Source organism: Manis javanica, chromosome 12 (genome assembly GCF_040802235.1).
Source record: "Manis javanica isolate MJ-LG chromosome 12, MJ_LKY, whole genome shotgun sequence".
Classification (NCBI taxonomy): Eukaryota; Metazoa; Chordata; class Mammalia; order Pholidota; family Manidae; genus Manis; species Manis javanica.
In genome coordinates, this window is record NC_133167.1 from 61641735 (window position 1) to 61665796 (window position 24062).

At 40.9% G+C, this 24062-nt stretch overlaps 1 protein-coding gene across 3 annotated transcripts in view; it reads right to left on the minus strand.

The window, feature by feature from the left end:
- Positions 1–24062, minus strand: part of ITGA6 (integrin subunit alpha 6) — an 83938-nt gene that overhangs the window by 16479 nt on the left and 43397 nt on the right. For all 3 annotated transcript variants that reach the window (XM_073218697.1, XM_037012466.2, XM_037012467.2), the window contains 17 exons: positions 23733–23926; positions 23498–23586; positions 23108–23229; positions 13585–13683; positions 13276–13337; positions 9110–9270; positions 8783–8926; positions 7387–7502; positions 7081–7270; positions 6907–6990; positions 6732–6811; positions 6502–6579; positions 6313–6415; positions 4788–4961; positions 3369–3467; positions 3164–3274; positions 2966–3064 (listed from right to left, as the gene is read on the minus strand). In XM_073218697.1, the coding sequence (XP_073074798.1) occupies positions 2966–3064; positions 3164–3274; positions 3369–3467; positions 4788–4961; positions 6313–6415; positions 6502–6579; positions 6732–6811; positions 6907–6990; positions 7081–7270; positions 7387–7502; positions 8783–8926; positions 9110–9270; positions 13276–13337; positions 13585–13683; positions 23108–23229; positions 23498–23586; positions 23733–23926 (2005 nt within the window). The remainder of the gene's footprint in view (positions 1–2965; positions 3065–3163; positions 3275–3368; positions 3468–4787; positions 4962–6312; positions 6416–6501; positions 6580–6731; positions 6812–6906; positions 6991–7080; positions 7271–7386; positions 7503–8782; positions 8927–9109; positions 9271–13275; positions 13338–13584; positions 13684–23107; positions 23230–23497; positions 23587–23732; positions 23927–24062) is intronic.

Here is a 24062-nt window from a genome sequence, read left to right on the forward strand (position 1 = left end):
ATTTCCTTAGGAATGAAGTGGGGGTATATAAATACAAGCAATAAATGATCCCCTCCTTCCTTGGCTTAAGTCAACAATTCTCTCTTCGTTTCACTATCATCTAGCCATGAAATTCTCAATAACTGATTCTGTATCTTATTCAACTTTGCTTCTCTAGCATTTGTGCATGGAAGGTACACAGTGTGCCCTTAATAAGTGCTTTTTAACTGGACAGACTGAATTTAATTGATGCTAAAACATAACCATGTTATTGGTTCAGTTAGGTGAACTTCTCTGACTTTGTTACACTAATATCTTCATGGTGTTTTATTAAGAGATGAACACAAAGCTCCTTAAACTGAGTTATAAGGAAACAAGAAGGGGTTCTTCTTTTTTAAGTTAGAATTAGAATAAAAAGCAGCAGCTTCAATATTAAGACCAAAAGACAAAACTGAACTACTCAACCTCCTTTGCCTCTATCTGCAAAGAAAAATGAACCAACATAAAGGTGAGACTGAAAACAACAATAAGTGAGGGAATAAAAAAGGTCCCCTGACACTTGAATTCAGTACAAATCTGTAGGCCCAGAAGAACTGTACCTTAAAACACTAAAGAAATGTGTAGATGACAGCTACTGTATCTCAGAAATCACTGTTACCTAAAGAGCTATCAGAAGACTAGAGAAAAATATTTCAGTTTTCAAAAGAAATGGCTTCTTAAGATATGACACCAGCAATCCATTCACAAACCTACCAGTTACTAGATCAAGTAGAATCACAGCAAAGATTCCAATTCCCACTTAGCAGGCATGAGTTCTCCAAGTCCTAAGAAATGCCCAAGAGAACCTCACTGTCGTTTGTGGCCCAGTCACCAGACTGGATGCCAGGGCGCTTGTTCCGTCATCTTCCAGAAAACAAGGCCTGGTCTTTTGTCTGCGTGGCCCTGTGGCCCTGAGAGGGAGGAACTTCCTTGGACTCAGTTTGCTCATCTGAATTTAAGATTTGGGGACTTAATGGAGAGCAAGTATTATACAGTCAAAGAACAGGAGCCCTGAAATCAGACTGCCACAGGTTTCAATTCAGGACCCCAAATGACATCCCTCTCCATAGCTTCCTTTTTTGTGAAAAAAAAAAAGTGTCTACCTTGACATTTTTCTCAGGTTGAAATGAGAGCACATAGGTAAAATGGCTAGTAAACTGTACACTTATCAATGCTTTGTTAATATTAGTCCCTTCCCTCTAAAGTGTTTATTCCCTTTCCAGCTCTAAAAACTCAGTGATTCTCAAGGCTGCTGACATAGTTACTGAAAGCCATAGCAGCTGTCTTCAGTGGGAGAGGTACAGAAAGGAGTCTCAGGGAGGTTGTGGTTTAGTTAGAAGTTAATAGGCTCCTACTTTATGAAGCCCTATTGATAGTAGAAAGGTGGGCTGGAGTAACATGCAGAAATGATATAAGGCCAGGGTGACCATATGTCCTGGTGAGCCTGGGACAGTCCTGGTTTACACCACTTGTCTCAGCATCCCACCAGTTTAGCATTTGCCCCAAATTTATTCTGGTTCAGATGATAAACTGTAACAGTTAAGGGTCATTAGGTTTCAGAGTGACCGAGGAGACTCACTGAATTTCAGCTAACTAAACAACTAAAACCAGAATATTTCCATAAGCAGATCAGATCAGCAGATCAATTTCAACACAGCAACTATAATTCACAGTCTTTCATCTCCACTCAGTTTCTTTTGCAAAACGTTCTGATCTGTGACATGCAGTCATTTTAGTTTTACCTCATGAGCTTGATATGAGACCCCTAGGTTCCAGACCCCCAACAAGGCACTCCTCACTACCACCACAAGCTTTCATTCCTAGGCCTGTTCAATATTTTTTTTATTACCTTGATGACATAGAAGGCACATTTCTCAGTTTTGAAAAAAGATAAAGCCTATTATTGTAAGGATAAAAAGTTAAAGAGAAGGCAAATGATGAAGACTCAGAATAACTGTAAACAGAAACAACCAAAAGCAAATCACATAACATGTGAGGATACACTTAATGGCATGAATTAAGATTTTTAAAAATTGCTCAAGGATATCTTGACAACAAACTGTGATGAAACACTCCCAAGTTTCAGCAGGACACAAACACAAAAATAGTAACTTCTAAAAATGCAAACACAATTCTCAGCAAACATTTAAAAAACAAATTTTAGGCTGGACTGACAACAATGTGGGGCTGAGACACTGTTAGGCAATGGCCTCTGGGTGAGCTGAACTAGGCAGATCACATCTTAGCTCTCTGTCCCCCCCTGGGAGTCATGCCTGGACAGGGGTGGCCCAGTAAGGTGAGAGGCTGGAACCAGTTCAGCTTTGCTCTCTTGGCATGGCAGATAACTGAAGACCTGGATGTTTAGCTCTGCAGAAAACAGGAAAGACATGTCCAAGGAAGCACGGCAGTTTACTTCCATTATGTCAAAGACTGCTACATGGCCAAGACATGGTACATATTTTGGACTTGTTCTCACAGGCATAACCAGGGATTGAGTTTGTAAGACTGAATTCTGGATTCGTATACGAAGAGATCTTTTCTAATAATTGCAGCTGGCCACACATGCCATGAGCTACCTAATATTGCAGCAAAGATACCATCCTTGGGGGCACTACATCTGAATTCCAACAGACGCTACAGCATCAGGGAGAGTGTAAGACATGGAGTGCCCATACAGTTGGGAGGTACATGCATTCTTTCATGGAGCCAATAGCTCTCAAATTACCATGTGCACTGCACAACTAGGTAAGCCTAGATTCACTTCTTTTTTAATGCTTTGATTAAAACACAGCTTGGGGTGGCAGCACCATAAGCCACTATCTAATTTCCCTTCAAGGGGGTAACAGTGCTGTGAGGGAAATGAATGCCAAGTAGCCTGTCTGCAGGCCCTGGGGCAGAGGGAAGAGTGATTTGCTCTGAACTGAATGAAGACCCGGCAACCTCTCACCTGGGTGCCTGCATTTGGCAGCTTGATATTCTCAGTGGCAGCAGTTACATCAATGGAAGCCCGCACAAGGATGTCCAAGTAGTTCATTTTGGAATATTCCTGTTTGGAGACAAAGTTGTTGAATGTATTAGAGAAGTAAGAAATGTCCTAGAAGGTGGCAAGTGACTTCTAGGGGACAGGCTCAGGGCAGGGCCACACCTCTAGAAACGTGCCATTCCATAGCCTTGAGCGCAAAAGCACGGAGGCCTTGCTGTCCAGCCCTCGCAGTGGGCAGCTGATGTTCACACAGTTCACGTTCACGCTGCAGTTCTGGAGAAAGAGGAGGCGGAAGTAAGTGCAATAGTCTGAGGGGGACCTTCCTCCCATCCTCTCAAAATATTCACAACTCTTGAAAAATACTTACAAGGGTCTGGTATTTTCTTTCAGAAAATAAGGAAAATTTTCTGCTATCATCTATCTGTTTTTCAGCAATTTCCCGCTTCTTTCTTGAGCTGTGAAACTCCTAAAAAGAATTATATCCAAAGTAGTTTCATGTAATGCGATTCTTTGACACTACTGTACAAGCCTCTCAGGCACACCCTCCCCAGTAACACCAAATTTACACAAGGGACAATTAACATCTCCCCTTTCCCATCACCAAGGGAGCAGACCTAATTTAAGTGTAAAATCTGCAGTGTCATTACCAACCTTACTGCAAGTTTATTAAGATCATTTATTTACACTTTGACCTTAAAACTCAGGAAAAGAGAAAGAGGCTTTCTTTGTTTTTCTGTCTCCCCACCAAACCGTGAGCGTCCTGAGACCAAGGTTCTAGTGTCTTTCCCACATCCCTGGCACCTGGCTCAGGACCTAACACATGGCCCCAAGTCAGTACATCTTGAATAAATAAGTGACACTAAAGACCAGGGAAAGAAGCAAAAAGAGCTTGCATATGACTTACTCGAGGGAGTATTCTGAAAACTAGGCCATGTAAGATGTTTCAAAACTGCATTTTCCTTAAAATAAGGAGTAGTGGACCATTTGTTTTTTTAAAGTTGATGAACAGAGGATCATTCTAGAAGCCACCAACTATGAACACTGGGTATGCCCAGTCACCTTAGAATTTTAAATAAAAGAAAAAGACACGCCATGACAGCAAATCTTTATCAAATTGGAGCATGACTGATGAGCCAGTCACACAGGTGTGGAGCAGTACAGAGAAGGATTTAGAGCACAGGCTTTGAAGCAGGCAGAGCTGAGCTTGAACACAGACTCTGTCTCTTAACTGCTGAGTGAGTCTAAGAAAGTTAATCTCTCTGGATCTCAATTTCCTCATCTATGAAATGGTGGGGAAGAGAAAAATATCTCAGAGGACTATCAAGAGAATGAAATGAGAAAATGCAAGCAGTGCTTAGCACAATGCCTAAGACACTGCAAATGCTCAATAAATATTTACTATTTCAAAAAATAAGAATGAAAAGCTTTCAAGGTATCAATATCTTTTATAATGGGTTTGTTCCACCAGGAATTCACATTGGCTGGCCTACCCCAGCAGCACATCCCGGTCCTCCTTGTGTGTCATCCTGGGACAAAGAACTCCAGAAAAGGCCATGGCTTCAGCAAACACTGAAGGACTCTGACTGATGTGCCTTAATGGTCAATGATCGGCAGAAATCCTCATCCTGACTCGGTTACGCAACTACAGAAGGCAAGTTTTTGTGATGCCAAAGGAAAGCCAGTGTGCTGGGAAGTCAGTTTCCTGAGTAAGGCACTGCTTTCCCCCTCAAAAGTCAGCTTTTCTTATTTACATCCATGGAGACATGAGATGAACCCACCAACATACCTTTAGGGTCAGGCTGTTTATTTCACTTTGTGGCTCACAAGCTGTCTTTTCCAATCCTTTGGATTCTACTTTCACCAAATAAAGCAACCATTTGCCATTGCTAATTTCTTTTGGCCACTGGATATTCAAAGATGCTGTGCCGATATTTTTAAGAGGTCTACCTAAGTTAATTACCTGTTAGAAAAAAATACATATTATCTCAGTGTAATTCTCTTAATGTAAAAGGTAGCAACTCCCACTGCCAAGGGAAAAAAAACAAAGTATCTGGCATAATCTCACAATTAAAAGTACAGGCTCCAAAAATGGACTACAGACAGGGTATTCAAAACAGATTTGTACCTAATGATTTCTGTCAAAAACAAAGGGAAAAAAAAGGTCAAAGAGAAATGATTGCTCATTCAGTCCAGGAACAACTGCTGGGTGCAAGAGAATCGGCAATGCAGATGTGCCATGCCCTCCACATGCCCTGGGAAAAGCCACACATACGAACTGCTCTGACACCATCCTGCTTGGCAAGGCCTGTGCTGCACAGTGACCTGCCTCCAGGAAACCCCACCTGCCGCGAAAACGAAGCTGCCTCCGTCCTCTACTACCCAGCGGAAGCTTCGAAGAGCAGTGCCTCTGAGGAAAACCATTCTGGCAGCCAGGAATCTCCACGGCCACGCTAGAGATGGAGCAACCTCCTGGAGCAGAATCAGAAGACATGTGAGTGTCTTCGTGTGCAGGGCTGCTCTGGAAACCCCCGACTTCGCCAGCCATGCCTGCCAGGTGCTGTGACTGCCACCACTACCTGTCACTGCTGTGTCTGTCATGCTAAAAACACAGAGGGGAGCTCCATCCTACTGGATGGAGGGAGGGGTAGGCGCCTTCTTGCCACTTCAGACTTTCTCTCCAACGATGGTCGCTATGCTTTCAGGAATGTGGTTACGCAAACCCACGTGTGAGTTATGAGCCAACTCTATACCATGCGTTTACGTTCATTCAGCGGGACTGAGAGTCCCAGTGAACACCACATAGGTCTTCCTGACTGTCATATGCCACAGCCACACTCGCCCTCACACAGCCAGGCTTGCGAGAGGCAAGTGAACCTTAATTCTTACTACCGTAAGCAGTAAGATGACCTTCTGATCGAGGGAGAAATAAGTCATAACACATTCTAAAGTCAAACATACATTGAGGTTTTTGTTTTATAGACAAACTCTGGGGGAAAAAAACTCAAGTATTTTCTTGTCTCTACACCACATGTACATTAAAACTCTAATTTAAAAAAAAGACCAAACTGAACAGGATTCTAAACAAAATCCTCTATTGAAAGACAGCTGTTCTCCATCCCAGAGGACGGAAGTTTTACTATAAGCCAGTAGGTTGTTTAAAAACTGGTAAATTCACTTTTAACTGAGCATTTATCATGCTTATTTATTATTAATTATTATTACTTCTTTTATTAAAATTATATATTCAAGACTTTATATAGCATATGTTAGCTTCCAGTATATATAATAAAAGGACCAACTGCTCCACTTACCCTGAACTCATACTCTATTAAACTTCCCACTTCATCTTCAGATTTCATAGCTTTCTCACCAACAACTGTACCTCCAAAATACACCTGAGAAGGCTTAGCAACTCTGTTAAATTAAAAAACACCAGTTTTAGTGAGGATTGTAAATGATTCTTTCAAACACTGATTTGTTATGCTAAACACAACACTTACCCGGAGACCGATAAAAGCAGTTCAATAACCACTTTTGCTGTAGCTGTAATTGAGGCCAAATTATCTTGATTGCTTGTTCTTAAGATGAAAAAGGAAACAATAGGGTTTTATTTTAACAGTCAGTTTTCTCATTACAATTAAACTTGCTTTATGAATTAGATTGAGGCCAATTCATTGACTGGCTGTGTTTTCATGAAATAACTGAATGGAAAGGTTGAAATAACCCTTACGTTTCCAACTTCAGATTAATATCCAGATCTGTGGTGTCAAAGGTGACCTTCGTTGTACTTAAAATCAAATAAAAAGTAACCTAAAAAATAGAAATAGCTGTCAACACAGGCCAAGCATATCTATAATGTAATGGTATTTAAACAGTAAAGCACAGTATGTGAAGACATCACCTACATTGGAATTTCTTTTAAAAGGATTTCCAAGCTCACAGTCGGCTTGTGAGCCGTTTTGGTTGGCCACACAACTCAACTGTTTCTCCTGTAACAGAAAAACACATTAGGTCACAATACATTCATTTGCCACACAGTGTTGGTTTTCTCCACCCAGCTGGTCTCTAAAAATACGTACAGGGAAAGCCCTCAGCTCTCTGTATGCAGAGTAAGTCAAAGTGTTTGGAAAAGTTGCAAGAAGCTTGGCTTCATGAGCGTCATCACCATCTTCCGTGGGATTCCTCGGATCAGAAGGGCTGTTTGTCACTGTTATTTCTAAAGCAATGTCCTTCTGATCTTTTAGAACTAGTTCTGGCACACCTTTTTGACTATAAGAAAGCAAAAAACAAAACCAAAGTCCTCAATACATTTTCAGTAACCCTTTCTTAACAAAAAGTCACTGCAAAGCCAGACCTTCTTGCTGGTACTACAGAGCGATTCTTACACTGGTAAGTAAGAAAATTTGTCTTGATTTCCTTCTCGGGTACAGAATTTGTATTCTAGTTTAAGGTTGCTGTTGCACACACTGTCCTCTCCACACCCCTCCTTTAAGAAGTGCACCTGTAGGAAGACAAAACCAGTGTAGTTTAGGCCGTTTAGGACTCCACACAGGGGTCTGGCTGATCCCATACCATTCGTTTCCCTGAGTAACAATTACCGTAGCAGAATTCAAGCTTCAAACATACTTTACCATTTCCTTTAATGCCCACTCTACCCTTTAATGGAACTGTTTTAAGAACACTTTGACCAGGGCACGGAGATGCTGTGCAGTACAGTGGGGGCCCTGAGGCCACACAGACCTGGCTCCAAACCTGGCTCTGCCACTCACGTAGCTGCACGCCTTTGGGCAAGTCACTTAATCTTTCAGAGTCTAAGTTTCGCCATAGGGAATATGGGCATGTCACCACCCTACTGTATAGGGCTACTATAGAACTGCCAGTAATAAGAAGGGTGCTACCTAACACAGGAGTATGTATTTTAACTCATTTAATCCTCACAACAGACTTAGGAGGATGAACACAGAGCTGGAAACATACATAAGATATGTTAATGGGATAACATCAAAAGTATAATTTAAAAAGTATACAAAAGTATAAGGAACTTTATTGGTGACAATGTACAGATTTAGGTCTCAGACCCTAAGCCTAATGCAGCTAGTACTCACTTCCAAAAAGCTGCTTCAGTGGGCCACGAGAACCAGAAGCCCCAGAACCGGCACTCTAGCACCAACTGGACTTTAACAGCAAGTACTTAATGCCAGATCAAGACGTCACAGCTCCCCACCCTCATCTTGCATCTCAACCATCCTGAACTCTAGCAAACAGACCCCATCTCATATGAGGTACACACAGCAAGCCATATAATAAAGATTTTTCTTCCTAAGATTACCTAGGCTACATGAGGCACTACATGACTATTTCATTGCTAATCTTTTTTTGCCTTACTGAATTTTGATATTCCTTGATTTTAATGATCAAACTAACAGTTTGTTTCCTACATTTTAATGTTCTCAATGGTAAAAGACAATGTGTTCTTTCTATATACAGCTATAGGAGAAACTTGATGTAAGGATAGTAAGTTCTACTAATTATAGTTTCAATACGTTGCAGTGGCCAAAAACTATGAGGAAAAACACTTTCTGGCTCCAAATCGTATTCCCTATATTTCCATATTCCTCGCTAATTTGGGACACATCTCCCAAATTAGTGAAGAATATGGAAATATATTTAATACAGAGGAATGGCCTTTTTAAAGCAAATCATAAGTTTTGTTGCCTTCAAAGACACTTGATTTAGCAGAATAATATAACAAAAGCTTTGGTAAAACACAGAAAGACTCACATCCATATGTACTGTCTTGGGTTCATTTGCATTCAGAATTGGAAGAACTTCTGGAAGTGAATTCACTCGCCTCCGAGTGTTAGGCTCTCGGATCTCTGCTGAAGCAGTTATGGGAATGGGACGCAGTTTATCTCTGATATTTTCCTGAAAAGTATGTAGAGATAGTTAAGCATGGTATAAATGCTATTGGGGAACTCCAAGAGAATTTTTTATTTTGTATTGAAAAATGGGTTGCTTGTATAAATTTCAGGAATCTACATATGCCACCATAACACCTAACTTTGGGTTCCCTTTAAAAAACTGCTTTGACTTGTCTGCAGCCCTCACCTGTAGCCAGAGCATTTCCTCCATGCATGCCTTCTGCTGCTGCATATTCAGAGTTAGCTCTTGAGTATACTTGGCCTCAGAACCTTGGTTTCGAAAATGAACTCTTGATGATAACCCAGATTTTCTTCTTTCCTTTTCAGCCTCCACTGTGCCCAGAATGGCTAAATAAAATGAACAAAATCAAATGAACTTAAAGCACATTCATGCACAGGTCAGCCAGAAGTATGGTGAGTTCCTTTTTAAAATATCTTAGTTCCTTGCAGAACAGTTTTTCCCACTGCCATTGTTTCTCCTCCTATCTCCTTGTAATGTAAATTTTGACTGATTTATGAAGTTTCAAATCAAGCTGTCCTTTCCAGCCTGTTACTGTTAAGTGTTTTAAAGTTAAATTTCCATTGGGCCACCTGGGGGAGCTCGAGAGTAAGTCAAAATAAGAATCAGTCTCTGGCTAAACTGTAAGAACTCAGGACTAAAGATAAGACAAGGGGATTCAACACCCACTAAAAGCCTAAAACACTTCCCCATTCAACAGTCCCAGGCTTAAATGCTCTAGCACCTGGATATTCAGAAAAAAGACCTCCAGACCAGCAGCAGCAGTGTCTCCTGAGGTCTGTCAGCAATACAGAACCTCAGGCCCCAGCCTGACCTACTTAACCAGAACCTGCATTTTAACAGGATCATCAAGTGGTTCTTAGACACACTGAAGTTTAAGAAGCACTAATAAAGGATAGTTATCTAAGAGGAATGATATTTATGAGAGACAGAGGAGTCTTTTGACGATAAAATGAGACTTCTCACTTAGAATAATAATAATTCAAAGGTAGAACATATTCCTCCCAGTGGCTAAAGGGCCCATTTATTGGCTAAGCGAGCTCCGACAGCCAGAGTTCCTCACCTCCCAAGCCCTAGAAGGCATAGCCTGCTCGTGATCATCTATATCCATGGAGCCCAGAGGCAAGCCAGGGGTTGGATGATTACAATCTCATTTCCTGCCCTCAAAATGCGCTCTTTGCTGTTCTGCTGAATGTAGCTGCTATGTTTCTTTACAGGCCAGTACTTAAATCACTCACATGCATGCATCAACTCACTGACCATCAGAGGGGAGCAAACCATGGCATGTGCAGGGCCAGAGAAGGCAGGCCTCAAGGGACATACCCCCAGACATGCAGAAAGTGAAAAATCCATGTTCTAATATTCACAGTAGAGTTTCTAAGAGACTTTTCCAGAGTTTCTAATACTCTCTTCTTGCAGATAAGGGAATGGAAAGCCACAGAGCTGGGTGACTGGTGCAGGGTCATACAGTGAAGGAAAGAGGCAGCACCACCTTCTAAGTCTCTGTGAGAAACACAAAAGACATCTGCTTTATAAAGCCTCTTAGATGTCAGCTTCCCACTTCCTCTAGGCCGTGAGCTGCTCTCTTCCTCTGCCAGTGGGTCCCCACCTCTTCCACCTTCCCTGATGGCCTGGCTAACCTACAGCTTCAGATCTCAGCATGGACTTCACTTCCTCCAGGAAGCCTTTCCTGGCCCCTCCTGGAAGACCTGACAATATTCTATGTCTCAGCCACTACTTGGCCCACTGCACTGTAACTGCCTGACCATCGTCCCCAGGCAAAGTCTGGCCAGGGACCACATGCATCCACTTGCCACTTACTCCCCAGCAATGGCACAATACTTCATACAATGTGACTTGCAGAATAGATGGACAGGAGCAGGAATAACAGGTACCACACCAGCACACACACTACACACAAATATGTTTGTACACACACACACAGATATGATGTTATTCTCATGATGAAACAATAGCTATTCATATATGTAAGATGAAAATTTAGAAACACTGACAGTTTTGATTGTAATTTCTGCCAAATGGAATGGGCCTCCATTGTAGGCCCTCTGTAGCCTTGACTTCATCCATTTATTAGTGACCTGCTAACTTCACAATGAGTCAGACAGGCTCACATGCTGAGTGCCCCTAAATGCCAAAGCAGGGGAGGGTGTGGGCTCATTAAAACCGTTTATCTACCAAACCCACTCTAACCTTCCCTAACCCTCCAGACAGTTCACATCATCTTAAAATCCTTGCAGGCCACCTTTGCTGACCTTTTGAGAGGCAAGCCAAGTAGAATACTCAATTAAGGCTCAATTATAAATATCTGTATATGTGGAACACCATATCTGAGGACTGCTGAGTTAAACAGCCTGGTCAAACAATAAGCTCACATTCTCACACACCAGGAACAGACTTTAGATGTATTAACTTAGGCAATTTTGTAGAAGTGTTTGATTTAAAATTTCCTAATATCATGAAAATACAAGCAATGAAAAAGTTTTTAATCTAAATGTATTCAGAGAAAAAAGTTCTATCTATAATAGGCTATCAATAAACACTTGGTTAATGGATATAAAATTAATATACATGGTGTCAAATGCCACACTGAAGCTAGAAAAAGTAATTTATTTTAAATAAATGATTGATTTGGGGGAAGACAAGGAGCGCTTGGATGAGATTTCACATTTACAGTCAAACTGAGAGTGGTTGGAAAAATGACAAACTAACAGAATAAAAGTGTTTTCCCATTTCCTCTCCTTGCCTAGTCAAAGAATCACTTTCTCCTTGCCTCTAGTCTACCTCCAAATGGTCCACACAATGATACAAGGCCTGCCATCCAAGCAGGCAAATGTAAGGCACTACATTTGAGTAAAAACCACACAAACGATACTAAAGGGATAACAGAGGTGAGAAATCATGGAGGACGTTTTCTTGTCATTGAGTCACACAAACAATGGCTTTCTATACTCAATAAAACACAAGCCACATCAAAAAGCAGAGTGTAAGGCCACCCCCCACCCCCCACCCTGAGCACAGAGGCCTAATACACCGACACCAAGCCTTCTTCCTGCAAGACTGCAGACCCCACAGGGACGTGACGCAGCAGATGGCCAAGCAAGAGCCTAAAAAGGTCAGGGAGATGAAGAAACGGCGTGAGGACAGCTTACATCTGGAAGGTTGGGGGATAAACAGCCCTATGACAGTGTTAACTGGGTGAAGGGAGACACGCAATTCTGGGATGTTTAAAAGGGATGCCTTTTTAATAGAGAAAACCAAGTAATACTTTAGGCAACAAGGAGAAACCTTAAGAGAACTCACTGCATCAAGGTGGAGCAAACACTGAAAACTAGGAGGACAGAACCATCCCATCCTTCCAGAAAGCCTCCACTGCGGGGGTGCCGCACCAGAATGCCAAGCCACCGGGGCCCTGGCCCAACACAGAAGCACCCTCACTCTTTGTACCTCCTTCTTGGGGAAAAGATGTTCTGCCCACGGCATCACTCTGGAGCAGGCAGCTTACACCTGCAAGGGTTATGACTGCCACTAAAACCTACCAGAGGTGGCCGTGGGGATAAGCACTACTGTTGGAGCACCATTCTCTCTCAAAAATCCTGTCTGGATGAGTAGACAGGAAGAAGAATGCCTTACAAATAAATGACACACTGCTTTCCCCACATTATCATATGATCTCTACCACAACTCTATATGGTAATTCCTAGTAGAGGAATTGTTTTCTTAACTGATGGGAATATAAAAACCCAAGTGTTAAGGGGCTTGCTCTGTGTTGTAGGGCCAATCAGCATCAAAGCTGGAACCCAAGGCAGAGCCCAAGTCTCTGAATGCCCTGGCCAGCCTTCAAATCCCCCCAGGGGCCTGCACGCGGGGACCCGCTTGGGCTTTCTGGGCCCCAGAGGCCTCTGAGGGGGGCCAGGGGCAAGGAGGGGACAAACTGGGCAGTGCTCCCGCCCCTGCAGTCACCCCTCTACTACCACCACCCACCATGTGCCACCTTACAACCACAAACCAATTTTCTACACTGCTGTCAAAGGCAGTAATGGAAGAAGCGGTTGTGGCGGCAAATGAGTACTTTTCTAAGGCATTGTGTCCTCAACCATCTGCTCTGGAAAATTCAGATGGGAACCAAATTGAGAGTTTTTCCCTCCTGTGCTCCATCCTCCTGATGAAAGAGAAGGTAACAGATACACTTAATTCTTTGAACAAGAATTTACGGGCACATTTTGGCCATTGCAGTTTCATTTCTTTGTTATTCATGCAGAATTTTCAACATGCAGACAGAAATTATGTAATTTTTAAATGTACTAGGTACTTACCTATTGAAGGATTGTAACCCTTGGGTTTGGCAGTATATTCAAAACAGGCCTTAACCTTGAGGCTGTATATAAAAATCAAACACATATTTCTTAAAAGACGCATACTGAAGCAGAAACAACCCAACGTGTTCCCCAGTTCTCGAAATCCCGCCACTGCCAGTGATGAGTAAAATATTATATACTCATGAGACAAGATTCTTCTTCCCTTTGCCCGTTTCTGTCTTAACCTTCCCTGTGGCTTCTCTGAGCAACAGGGTCATCATACAGCAGAGACCGGAGGGAGTACAGGGATCCAGCAGAGACTCTCACCATATCCCACTAGGTGCCCCACAGAACGTTTTCTGGTGGAGATCAATTTTGTTAGGTGTTACTATGATGGTTTTCTGAATGTTAATCACCGGCCGGGATCTGGAAACAAAAGTGAGTGAAAACAAGCTCAGCCTTTTGCTACCTTGAGTATAAGAGGAATTCATATACTAAAGAGCATCCTCGGCTGCCCACTACGTTTTAAAAACCACATAGCCACATGGAAAAAAAAGGTCCCCCACAGCTAAATAACTGTTAACAGGTATAATTTAAATCCTGATTATTTGATATTTAAAAACTTTAAATATAACATTGTTTAAAATCACAAAATATTTCATAGTTTGAGAGTTTTTAAATTGAAAGAGTAACAAGTGCAAGATGTGAAAGTTGATTGCTACCCAAATCCCCAGGCAGCCCTGCATGCCCTTTCAGACACACGGTATAGCCTGTGTGTTCTGTTTAAAATATCTAAAGCATGAAAACATATAATCTTTCCAATGGGAGATTTTCATGCTTATTATTCTGCATATTACTTTTCCCCTTCATTAATGTTTCAAACGTCTTCTCATATCTACGTGCACAAGTCTAGGTCATTGTTTTTCACAGCTGGTGGTGCTGCATTGTGCCAGTGTGACATTTATTTAACCAGTCCCTAATTGGTAGACATTTATGTTGTTTTTGGACCTTAAGCTCTGACAAACATCCTTGTACATGCATCAAATGTGTACACATTTGAATTTACTGTACGATAAACCTCTAGCAGAATTTTTCAGAGTATGTGCATATTTAACTATGAGTGATCTTGCCTAAATACTCTCCAAAAAGGTCACACTGACACACATGGAACAACTGTGGTGCTCACTGCCAGGGTCTCTACATACATGTAATTCTAGCACACAAGTAATCCTCAACCGACAGGTCTCCATCTCACAAACACCTGCCCGCCCTTATCCTCCCTCGGAACCTCCCATCCCCAACCTGAAGTCTTTGACCTCCTGCTACCAGAAATGCCTACAACTTCTCTCCCTCAAAACCTCTCTGGAAGCAAACACACGAATCCCTTAACCTTTCCTGCCTCTGCTCTGCCAAACCCAACCTCGTGAACACTCAAGCTAGAATCCCACTCTGTTAGCCCTTCTCTCCCTACCTATTCTCCCCTACTCCCCACAGCCAGCAGGGTCACCACCAGCCTGTGCCCGCCGGAAGCCCCAGGCCTGGGAGGCAGTGGCCAGGGACCCGACGGCATGAGGAGGTTGTGCGCCTCTCCCCAGCCAGAACTCAGTGTGGCCTCCGGGGTCTCCTTGATGCACAGATTCCGTCAGACTGACTGTGGGAGGCTTGCGGTGAAAGCAGCCACCCTGGAGAACAGTGATTTGATAGGAAAATACATTCCAAATCCCAGACAGCTAGCTCAGCCCTCTGGCATCAGTCTGTCAGAAGGCTAGGGAGGGCACCAGTACTTCCGTGGGGGACGTAGGAGCCAAGAAAAGGGCCGAGGCTGCCCACATTCCCCATCTCTTAATGTCCTTTTATCTCAAATGTTCAGCTTTATATTGTTATTCTACAATTTAGACAGCTGCTAGTTCCTGAGATACTAACTAGATAACATTCCTAAAGTTTTGAGAGCATATTTAAAAGGCCAAAGCTCACAAATATTTCAAAACCAATTGCTAAAGCTAGAGTGTTTTTACATATCATAGTATTAAGGTTTTAATGTGGCACAATTGCAAAAGGAAATATTTTAACACACACTTCTGCCCCAAACCTATTTTTCTGTTTTTTAAACATACAGCATACATACAATTTTGAAGCACATATATGAATCATGAAATATGTGTCATAACATATAAAGCAAATCTTACTGGCTCTGTTGACTTGTGTTTAATTGGCATTTTTACTAAATACCCTGATAAACTAGCTTGCTTTAGTAGAAAAAATGCCCATGACTGTAATTGGGATCCTCATAGGATCCAGCCTCAAAAGTTCAAGTTAGTCCCAAGCCTCCATCTCCTTATTTGTAAAACAAGACAGTTCTCTTGTTTATCAAAGGATTTTGAAATTTACTTTTGTACTTGTTAGGCTGGAGGAAGAAAAAAAACAAGGACATGCAAACAGAACAGAGAGATGTCATAGGGGGAGAACAGACCAGACCCCAAGGTCTGTGCCTTATATGGAAAGGGGACAGCTCTTCCTGAATTCCATCCTTCTGATGTGCCAACTAAGACCTGGATGTCAGCCTCCTCCCTCTTGGAAGGAAAAAAAGTTTCTAGTTGTCTATTATGTCACCTTTAGCCAATCATACCTCTAGGATACCAATCATACACCCCCTAGGATAGCTTGCCCACTTCTCCCCCTCCTAATCCCTTATAAGCCCCCACCTCCCTGACCGGGTGTGACTTCCCCGACCTGTAATACCCAGACCGCAGAACATCACCCGGGAGTTGCACTCAAATAAACTACCTGGCACTTTGTTGCCTCTCTTTGCCTGCTTATTTCGGCTAAAATTTATCTTACATTTGGTACCGAAATCCCGGGAAGGAGCGTGAGCGCAGAGCCCCGACCGGCCACCAGCGGCCCCACCCCCTCCTTCCCCGACCCAGGACCTCAGCCTGCTCTCTGCTGCATGGACTATTTTCCGGTGAGTCCCTCAGTTTCCCCTGGTCTGTTTCCCTCCCTAACTCCATTTCATCTGGTCCGTTAGAAATTGTATGTACATCCAGGTGGGGCATTTGGCCCACCCTCTGCAGGCATCTGGCCTGTCCCTGGCCCTGCAGTACAGGAGATATCCCTACCCCAGGCCCCAGGATGTCTGAGGGCATCCGTCCTGCCCCTAGCCCTGTGGTAGGGGATACGTCCCTACCCCAGGTCCCAGGACATCTGTGGGCATCCGGGATACCCGCCCCTGGCCCTGCGGTGGGAGAGACATCCCTCACCCAGGCCATCTCCCCTGACTTGGTGCGCTTGGGATGCTGGGCGCTCCTCTCAGTGGGATTAGTTGGGGAGTGGCACAGACATGGGGAACCAGCCCTCAAAAGCAGAGGCTCAGACCCCGCTGCGGTGTCTCATTTCTAATTTGGCTGCTCTATATTTGTCCCAAGAAATTTGCAAATAGAAGCTAGTCTTTCTTTGCTCTGAGGCCAGGCCTCAGTATCCCTTGGACAATCAATCTCGCTGGCCCCCTGAGGGAACTTTACATTTTGGCCTCCTCACCACCTTAATTAATTATTGCCACTGGAGCGGAAAGTAGAGTGAAATCCCATATGTCCAGGCTTTTTGGACTTTGCACTCCCATCCAGACCTTTATGGATCTCCAGTTAAAGATTGTCAGCCTCTTACTCTGCTCAGTCCTTCTTCCTTTTCAGATTCACCAGAGGACCTTGATCTCCCACCTCCCTCAGCTCGCAATCCCCTCCCCCTCTCTCCACCACCATCTTTAAGTCCCTTGTCTTCACACGTGTCGCCGCTGTCTTAAAGTCCTACATTCTCAACTATGCTGTCGTCCTGTTCTCCTCTTCCGGTGGCTGCACCACCCCCTCCCCCTCTCCTTCCGCCTTCACTGCCCTCTTCCCCTACCGGAACATGCTCAGAGAAGGAAAGCAGTTAGATATCAGTGACTTAAGTCTTTTTATCGGTTTGTCTGTCTGTGTATATGTTTTTGTGTAAAAAATGTTGCTGACTGTAGTCGTTGTGTCTCAGTTTGTATGTTTGTGTGTCTAGGTGTGTAGATGAAAAATATTTTCCTACCTCTGGATGGTATTAATAAAAATTGATTTAAAAAACAAGCGCTTGTGAAAATTAGGCATTCTAAAACTTCCAGAAAATCTGATAAAAAATGTTAAGCATTAATGCTAATTTGGATTTAGCTGAGGCGGGCATGTCCTTGTAGTTATCAGCTGCCTAAGTTTACCTAAGGTCATTTAAGTTGATGTTATCTGCTAAATCTTTTAAGAATAAAATGCTTAAAGGCTTGGCTTTGTCTAATATTCAGTAAAGGTCTTGTAAGTAATCTAGCATAGAATGTCACTCATTCGTATGAGTGAACTAAATAAGTGTGGCAAGTGAACACCTTTTTAATTGTGTGTTACAGTGTGTATACCTATCTACAGCCTAGAAATCTTTGTGGTAACCTAAAACCTTAAAGTTTTGCTAAGTTAAAAAGATATACTTTGTGCTTAGTGAGAGATTGTGTTGTAAAGCTCATACTTAACAGAAATTATAAAATGTTCATAAATTTGTCAATCCAAAGAATGCTAGTATAACAGTTTATAATAGCCTACTTCTCAGTGTTCACTAAAAATTAAGGTACCTAATAGTTTTAAGTTCTAATTAAAACTACTTAAAGTAATAAGGAAAAGATTTCTGCATGCTAAATAATGTGTCTTTTGATAAAAGAAAGTAACTTTGTTCTAAAGTACAGCTATTTATTTAGAGGGAGAAATCTAAATGTAAAAAACGTTGTAGTAAGTTTGTAGAAGAATTTAATATGGTCATGCTACATAAAATAAAAGCAAATGAGTCTCGGTATACAGTACACAGCAAAATTAGAATTTTGTTTTCAGTTAAAAAGACAAAGTTTTCTTAACTGTTAGTCTGCTATTAATATTGAAAAATTGCAAAAAGTTCTCTAATTGTTTTATCAAAGCAGTTTCTCATGCTTAAAGTCTCAATGAGTTGTCAGAGTATTTAAGAAAATGAGATCTTAATGTTAAAAGGACTAAAAGCTAAAGTTTGCTAACAACTGTGTAACCTTTTTTATTTGCCTTTGAGGTATTTTGTTGTCATTCTGGTTAAATAGATAAGTATTGCTTCATAGCAACCTATAATCCTATTTAAGCAAGTGCCTTAAAACTTTTAACAGCTTCCCAAAATCAAATTCAAAAGGTGCTTTTACCTCTAGTTAACTCTGATATTTTCCAGAGGGCCCCTGGAACATGTCAGAAGAACTTTTTCTCATTGGAGAAAGTATGTGGCTAATTTAGCTAATTTATCTGATATATAATTACCTGCTTAATTACCTAGAAAGCACTGTCAAAAAGAATAATGCTAAACTTTGTTACTAAATGTTTTGTGTTACAGAAATATCAGAATTTCCTTATGTCAACTGTCTTACAGTAAGCTCTCGTCAAATCTTTAACCATTGTCATTTGTAAGTCTTTTATTATTTATAGTCACTGTTTTATTACTCTTAAGCTAGTAAAGGACTAGATTTCAGCAGAACAGGTATTAGTTACATAAAATTAAGTAAAATAAAGATGATTTTGTGGTTTTTTGTTTCAAATGTTGTTGATAAAGTGTTTTAAGCTTTTTCTCTTAAACTGACAACAGTTTAGTAAATGACTGCCTTTATAAGCAGAATTGAAACTTTATCTTTCTCTCTACCTGATCCCTCCAGAATTTAAAAACTTTCAGTGACTATTTTTATATTTCATGGCAGTATGTTTATTTGCACAAGTTCAATAAGAATCTGCTTTCCTTGTAAGAGGACCAATTAAAAACACTGGTTATATTACCAAGGCTTTGACTGGAACGTCATACCTGAGAGACACGTGTGTAAACTCAGATATGAACAGGCAGCTTTAAGGAACTAAGACTGACTTTATAAAGCCAACAAAGCCCCTTAAAAGAACTGGCCTGGTACCTTGCTTACAGAGTTCCCAGCAGCCTTACCAGGTGAGTAAGGAAGGTCACTGCCAGGCAGATGCAGGAACCTCAAGAATGTTTTGGAAACCTCAGAGAAGAGAGAAATTCACCCAAATCTACAGGTACTGCAGGCACAACCTGATGGCAAGTCTGGCTTGGCTTTCTGACCTCAAGAAGTCTTTAAAAGTCCAAACTGAAATTCCTTATAAAAAGTTCCAGCAAAGCATATTTCAAAGAGCCTATATAATCAATTGCTCTTCTTGCTACACTTATGCAAATAATCAAGCCAACTGTTAATTATTTTCTTAATCTAGCTACTTCTAATAAAAACGAGGGTAATTTTAGAGACAAGTATTATTTCAATAATGCAGTCTTATCTATACTAAACCCCAATACTAGTCATTGAGATGTAAACTCAATCCAGAATTACAGTCCCCCATAATGGCCTGGCTAATGCCCCTACTGAGCCCCTTAATAACAGTTTGTAGTTTACTCTTAGTTGCTCCTTGTGTCCTCAGGTTCCTCCAACAGCAGCTAACCTAGAAGACCCGGGTCGCCACCAACCAGATGTTTCTTCAACATTATGCACCTCTTCCCACTGAACCCCCTCCTTCGGCCTAATACCAGCCTCAAACCCCGATGCCCCTGGTCAGCTGGAAGTAGCCAGATCAAGTCATCGCCCATTATGACCAAAAGGCTGGAATATTAGGCTGGAGGAAGGAAAAACAAGGACATGCAAACAGAACAGAGAGATGCCATAGGGGGAGAACAGACCAGACCCCAAGGTCTGTTCCTTATATGGAAAGGGGACAGCTCTTCCTGAATTCCATCCTTCTGATGTGCCAACTAAGACCCAGATGTCAGCCTCCTCCCTCTTGGAAGGAAAAAAGTTTCTAGTTGTCTATTATGTCACCTTTAGCCAATCATACCTCTCCACGCCCCCTAGGATAGCTTGCCCACTCCTCCCCCTCCTAATCCCTTATAAGCCCCCACCTCCCTGACAGGGTGTGACTTCCCCGACCTGTAACACCCAGACCGCGGAACATCACCCGGGAGTTGCACTCAAATAAACTACCTGGCCCTTTGTTGCCTCTCTTCACCTGCTTATTTCGGCTAAAATTTATCTTACAGTACTATCTATTAGGGAAGAAGGAACATGTTTACAGGGTTCATAGTAAACCTACTTGTAAGAACAGAAAAGTTTATTAAAATGTCAATTACATACAAAAGCAAATATTTAACTGACTAAAAATAGATTATCTGCTGGGAAAGACTTTGTAACCAAATTTTGGTACAGGATGTCAAGTCTTCATGATACCTGAGGACCACACCTCAAATTAGGACCAGAAGTTCAAATTGCTTTTTGATGGAAACTTTGCTGAAATAGTTGAATGGTTTTTATATATACTCTTCTACCTTCTAAAGACATTGAATATTTTTAGGTTAATCCTATACGAACAGAGAGAAACAGGCATACAGAGGCAGTAATTGAGAGTCACCAGACAGAATGCAGACTGAATGCTTTGCTTGTAAGAGGACCAATTAAAAACACTGGTTATATTACCAAGGCTTTGACTGGAACGTCATACCTGAGAGACACGTGTGTAAACTCAGATATGAACAGACAGCTTTAAGGAACTAAGACTGACTTTATAAAGCCTTGGAGGCACACAGTTGACACCACTCCCCAGGGCAACAGCTGGAAGGACGGGAGGTTCCTGGGGCTGATGAGATCGCCAACCACAAACCATGGCTGACCTATCCATATCGCCCTGACCACTACCCTTCCCCAATCAGACACATGTTTTTAGTAGACTGCACTTTATCTTCTTAGCCTCACTCACATCTCAGACATAGTCTTCTCTATTTATTTCACACCTCCTACTTTGCCATCTGTAACTTCTGTGATTCTTAGATGTCACATTAATGACTTATCCAGAGAACTTTTTCTATAGTATTCTATGCTAAATTGCATATATTACAATCATATAGGATTAACCTAAAAATATTCAATGTCTTTAGAAGGTAGAGTATATATAAAACCAACTATTTCAGCAAGGTTTCCATTAAAAAGCAACTTTTTCTATAGTATTCTATGCTAAATTGCATATATTACACACACACACACACACACACACATACCCTATATTCTAATTTTTATAGCATTCTCTTCATAATGCTATAAACCTAGTCTATTGGTTTCTTATCCCCAGGGGTTTTGCTTAGGATTATATATTAAATATTGCGGCTACATCTACACCTGGCACCCTTCTGGAAATGTACAGGGTAATGATGGCACTGTGTGCACACATACACACTTTCTCTTTTCATTAAGGTTTCACTATACATTATTGCCCATTTCTTTAAAAATATTCTTTAAGATAATACTGATTATGGCCAAATTGTTAAAAACAAAATAAATGGTTCCTTCTCACTAGCAATCAAAGAAATGCTGATTTCTTTGCATGTGGGCATAAATTAGATTCATCATGTTCATTGTTGGTAAGGGGGTAAGAAAGCAGGCATTTGCATAGGCTGCTGCTATGAGTATAAACTGTTACAACTTTTCTGTATTACAACTTTTCTGTATTATGTATTAATAAAAAAAATGCGTAAACCTGTATCCCAAGAATTCTATTTCTAGGCATGTCTCTTAAGACAAAAATAACAACCCTATTACATAGATACATTATTTATAATAGCTCAAGGTCAGAGCCTTTCTATTAATTCCATCAACTGAGGAATAATTAAATTCATATAATGAAATACTATTAAGTTGTTAAGAAGAATAAGATTGATTTATACTGTACAGCACTGACAAGGAGAGACAACTCAAGAGATTACATTGTTAAGGGTCTGATTAGAGAACAGCTATGGCCTTTTGATGACACCCTAGAAGTAGAGAAATACTCAAAACTATTAAAAGTTGTTTTTTGGAAGTGCATAGGAATATTGGGGAACTTGCACTTTCTCCAATTTGGTATTATTTATTTATTTATTTATTTCTACAAGAAGGTGCTACTTTTAAAATTTCTTTTAAAAGACAACTTTTAAAGCAATGATGAAATCACTGGGAAAAGGAGATTTGAAAACACAGATGGTAGGCAACTGTTACAGCCTTTCTGGAGGTCATTTTGGTGAACCTGAATTAAAGTAAGTCTTAAAAAACATATGCCCTTCAACTCGGCAACTTCAACTTTTAGGAATTTATCATAAGGAAATGATCCAGAACACGAACAAAGTATGGATGTTTGCCACAGCCTGGCGTACCATGGAAAAAAAACAACTTGGAAAGTAACATGAACATCCAATGACACTGTAAATTAACTATGCCCTAGTCGTGGGGGCCTCAGAGGCCGCCATTCACGTCACTTCAGAACGGTACTCAATGGCAAAGCCCCACTGTGTGTCAGAAACTCACATGCACAAAGTGCCCTTGGCGTTACAAACTGACAAAAGCAGGTTACGAAACAACATGTACATTATAATCTTAATTTTGTTAAACATATGTACATATTCTCAGAAAATAAGAGACTAGAAGGATATAAACCAAAATTTTCGAGTTTAATAATGGACAGTAAAATATAGGGCATTTTTATTTCCTTCTTTATATTCTTTACTGTCAAATATTATGTGTTTCAGTTTTTATGAAAATATAAGGTTTTAATATTTTTACGAAGTAAAAATTTTCACCAATTCTGACCTTTTTCTCAGTTCAAAATACAATTTTACAAAATAGGTTTTTATTACATTGTTACACTACTCTCAAAAGAAAAACCTTCAAAATTCAAACAAGCCTTTTCCTCTGAAGTATATGTTACAAATTTTAATTCAAGAGGTCAAAATTTTAGTGTAATCTGATTGAGTGAAGTCCGAGATAATATACCTGAAGATAGTCACTGAATCTGAGAGGGAACCAACAGCAACATCAGGGTAGGAATTTCTATCAAGGTCCATATTTCCAGCAATTGAATATCCAAAATAATTTGACTTGCTATCCTCAAGAACCTGAAATGAACAGGGTATCAGAATGGACACTGGGCCACCAAAATGAGCTTCTCTTCTATTTTTGAAAAGGACACACAAGTTTCTTTTGAACTGAAGTTTAAGAGTTCATTTATAAATAAACCAAATTATAAATAAATATTAAAAAAACAAAATTCAAACAATTTGCAAGTAAAACATGATCAACATGAAAATTCACATATACCTCAGTATTCTATTACATGGCAAAAAGCTGAGACCCTTATTATAGAAATCCAGGTTATCGGGTTACCTGAGTTGGTTTGGTATTTATTCCATTCGCAGATCCATGATAGATGAAAACCTTTCCTTTACCATCATAGGGCGCTCCAACTGCAATATCTGTTGATAATATCACATGTCGACAAACATTACATGTTAAATACATTCCAACACAATGTTTTAAAATAAGATGCCATAGTGGTCAATTATCTTAGACAATCAAATTACCTATAAAAATTACAACCATTTCACAATCCATTACCTACCTGGGTAGCCATCTTGATTAAGATCTCCAATATTTTTTACTGCAACACCAAACATAGAATCTTTGGTTCCATTAAGACGAATTGGTTTGACATTATTCCATCTGCCTCGCTGGTTAAGGTAGACATACACTGCACCTCCAACTTCTCCATTTCTATCAAAATACTGTGGGGCTCCAATAACTATATCTTGCCACCTAAAAACACAATGAGGGAGAAAACTGAGCCACCAGCTAAAATACCAGTCAGCTCAGGAAGAATACCACCAGCCCTGGTAGTAAGACACAGAGATAAAACAGAAAGGACCTCAAATCTGGAATTTATATCTCATCA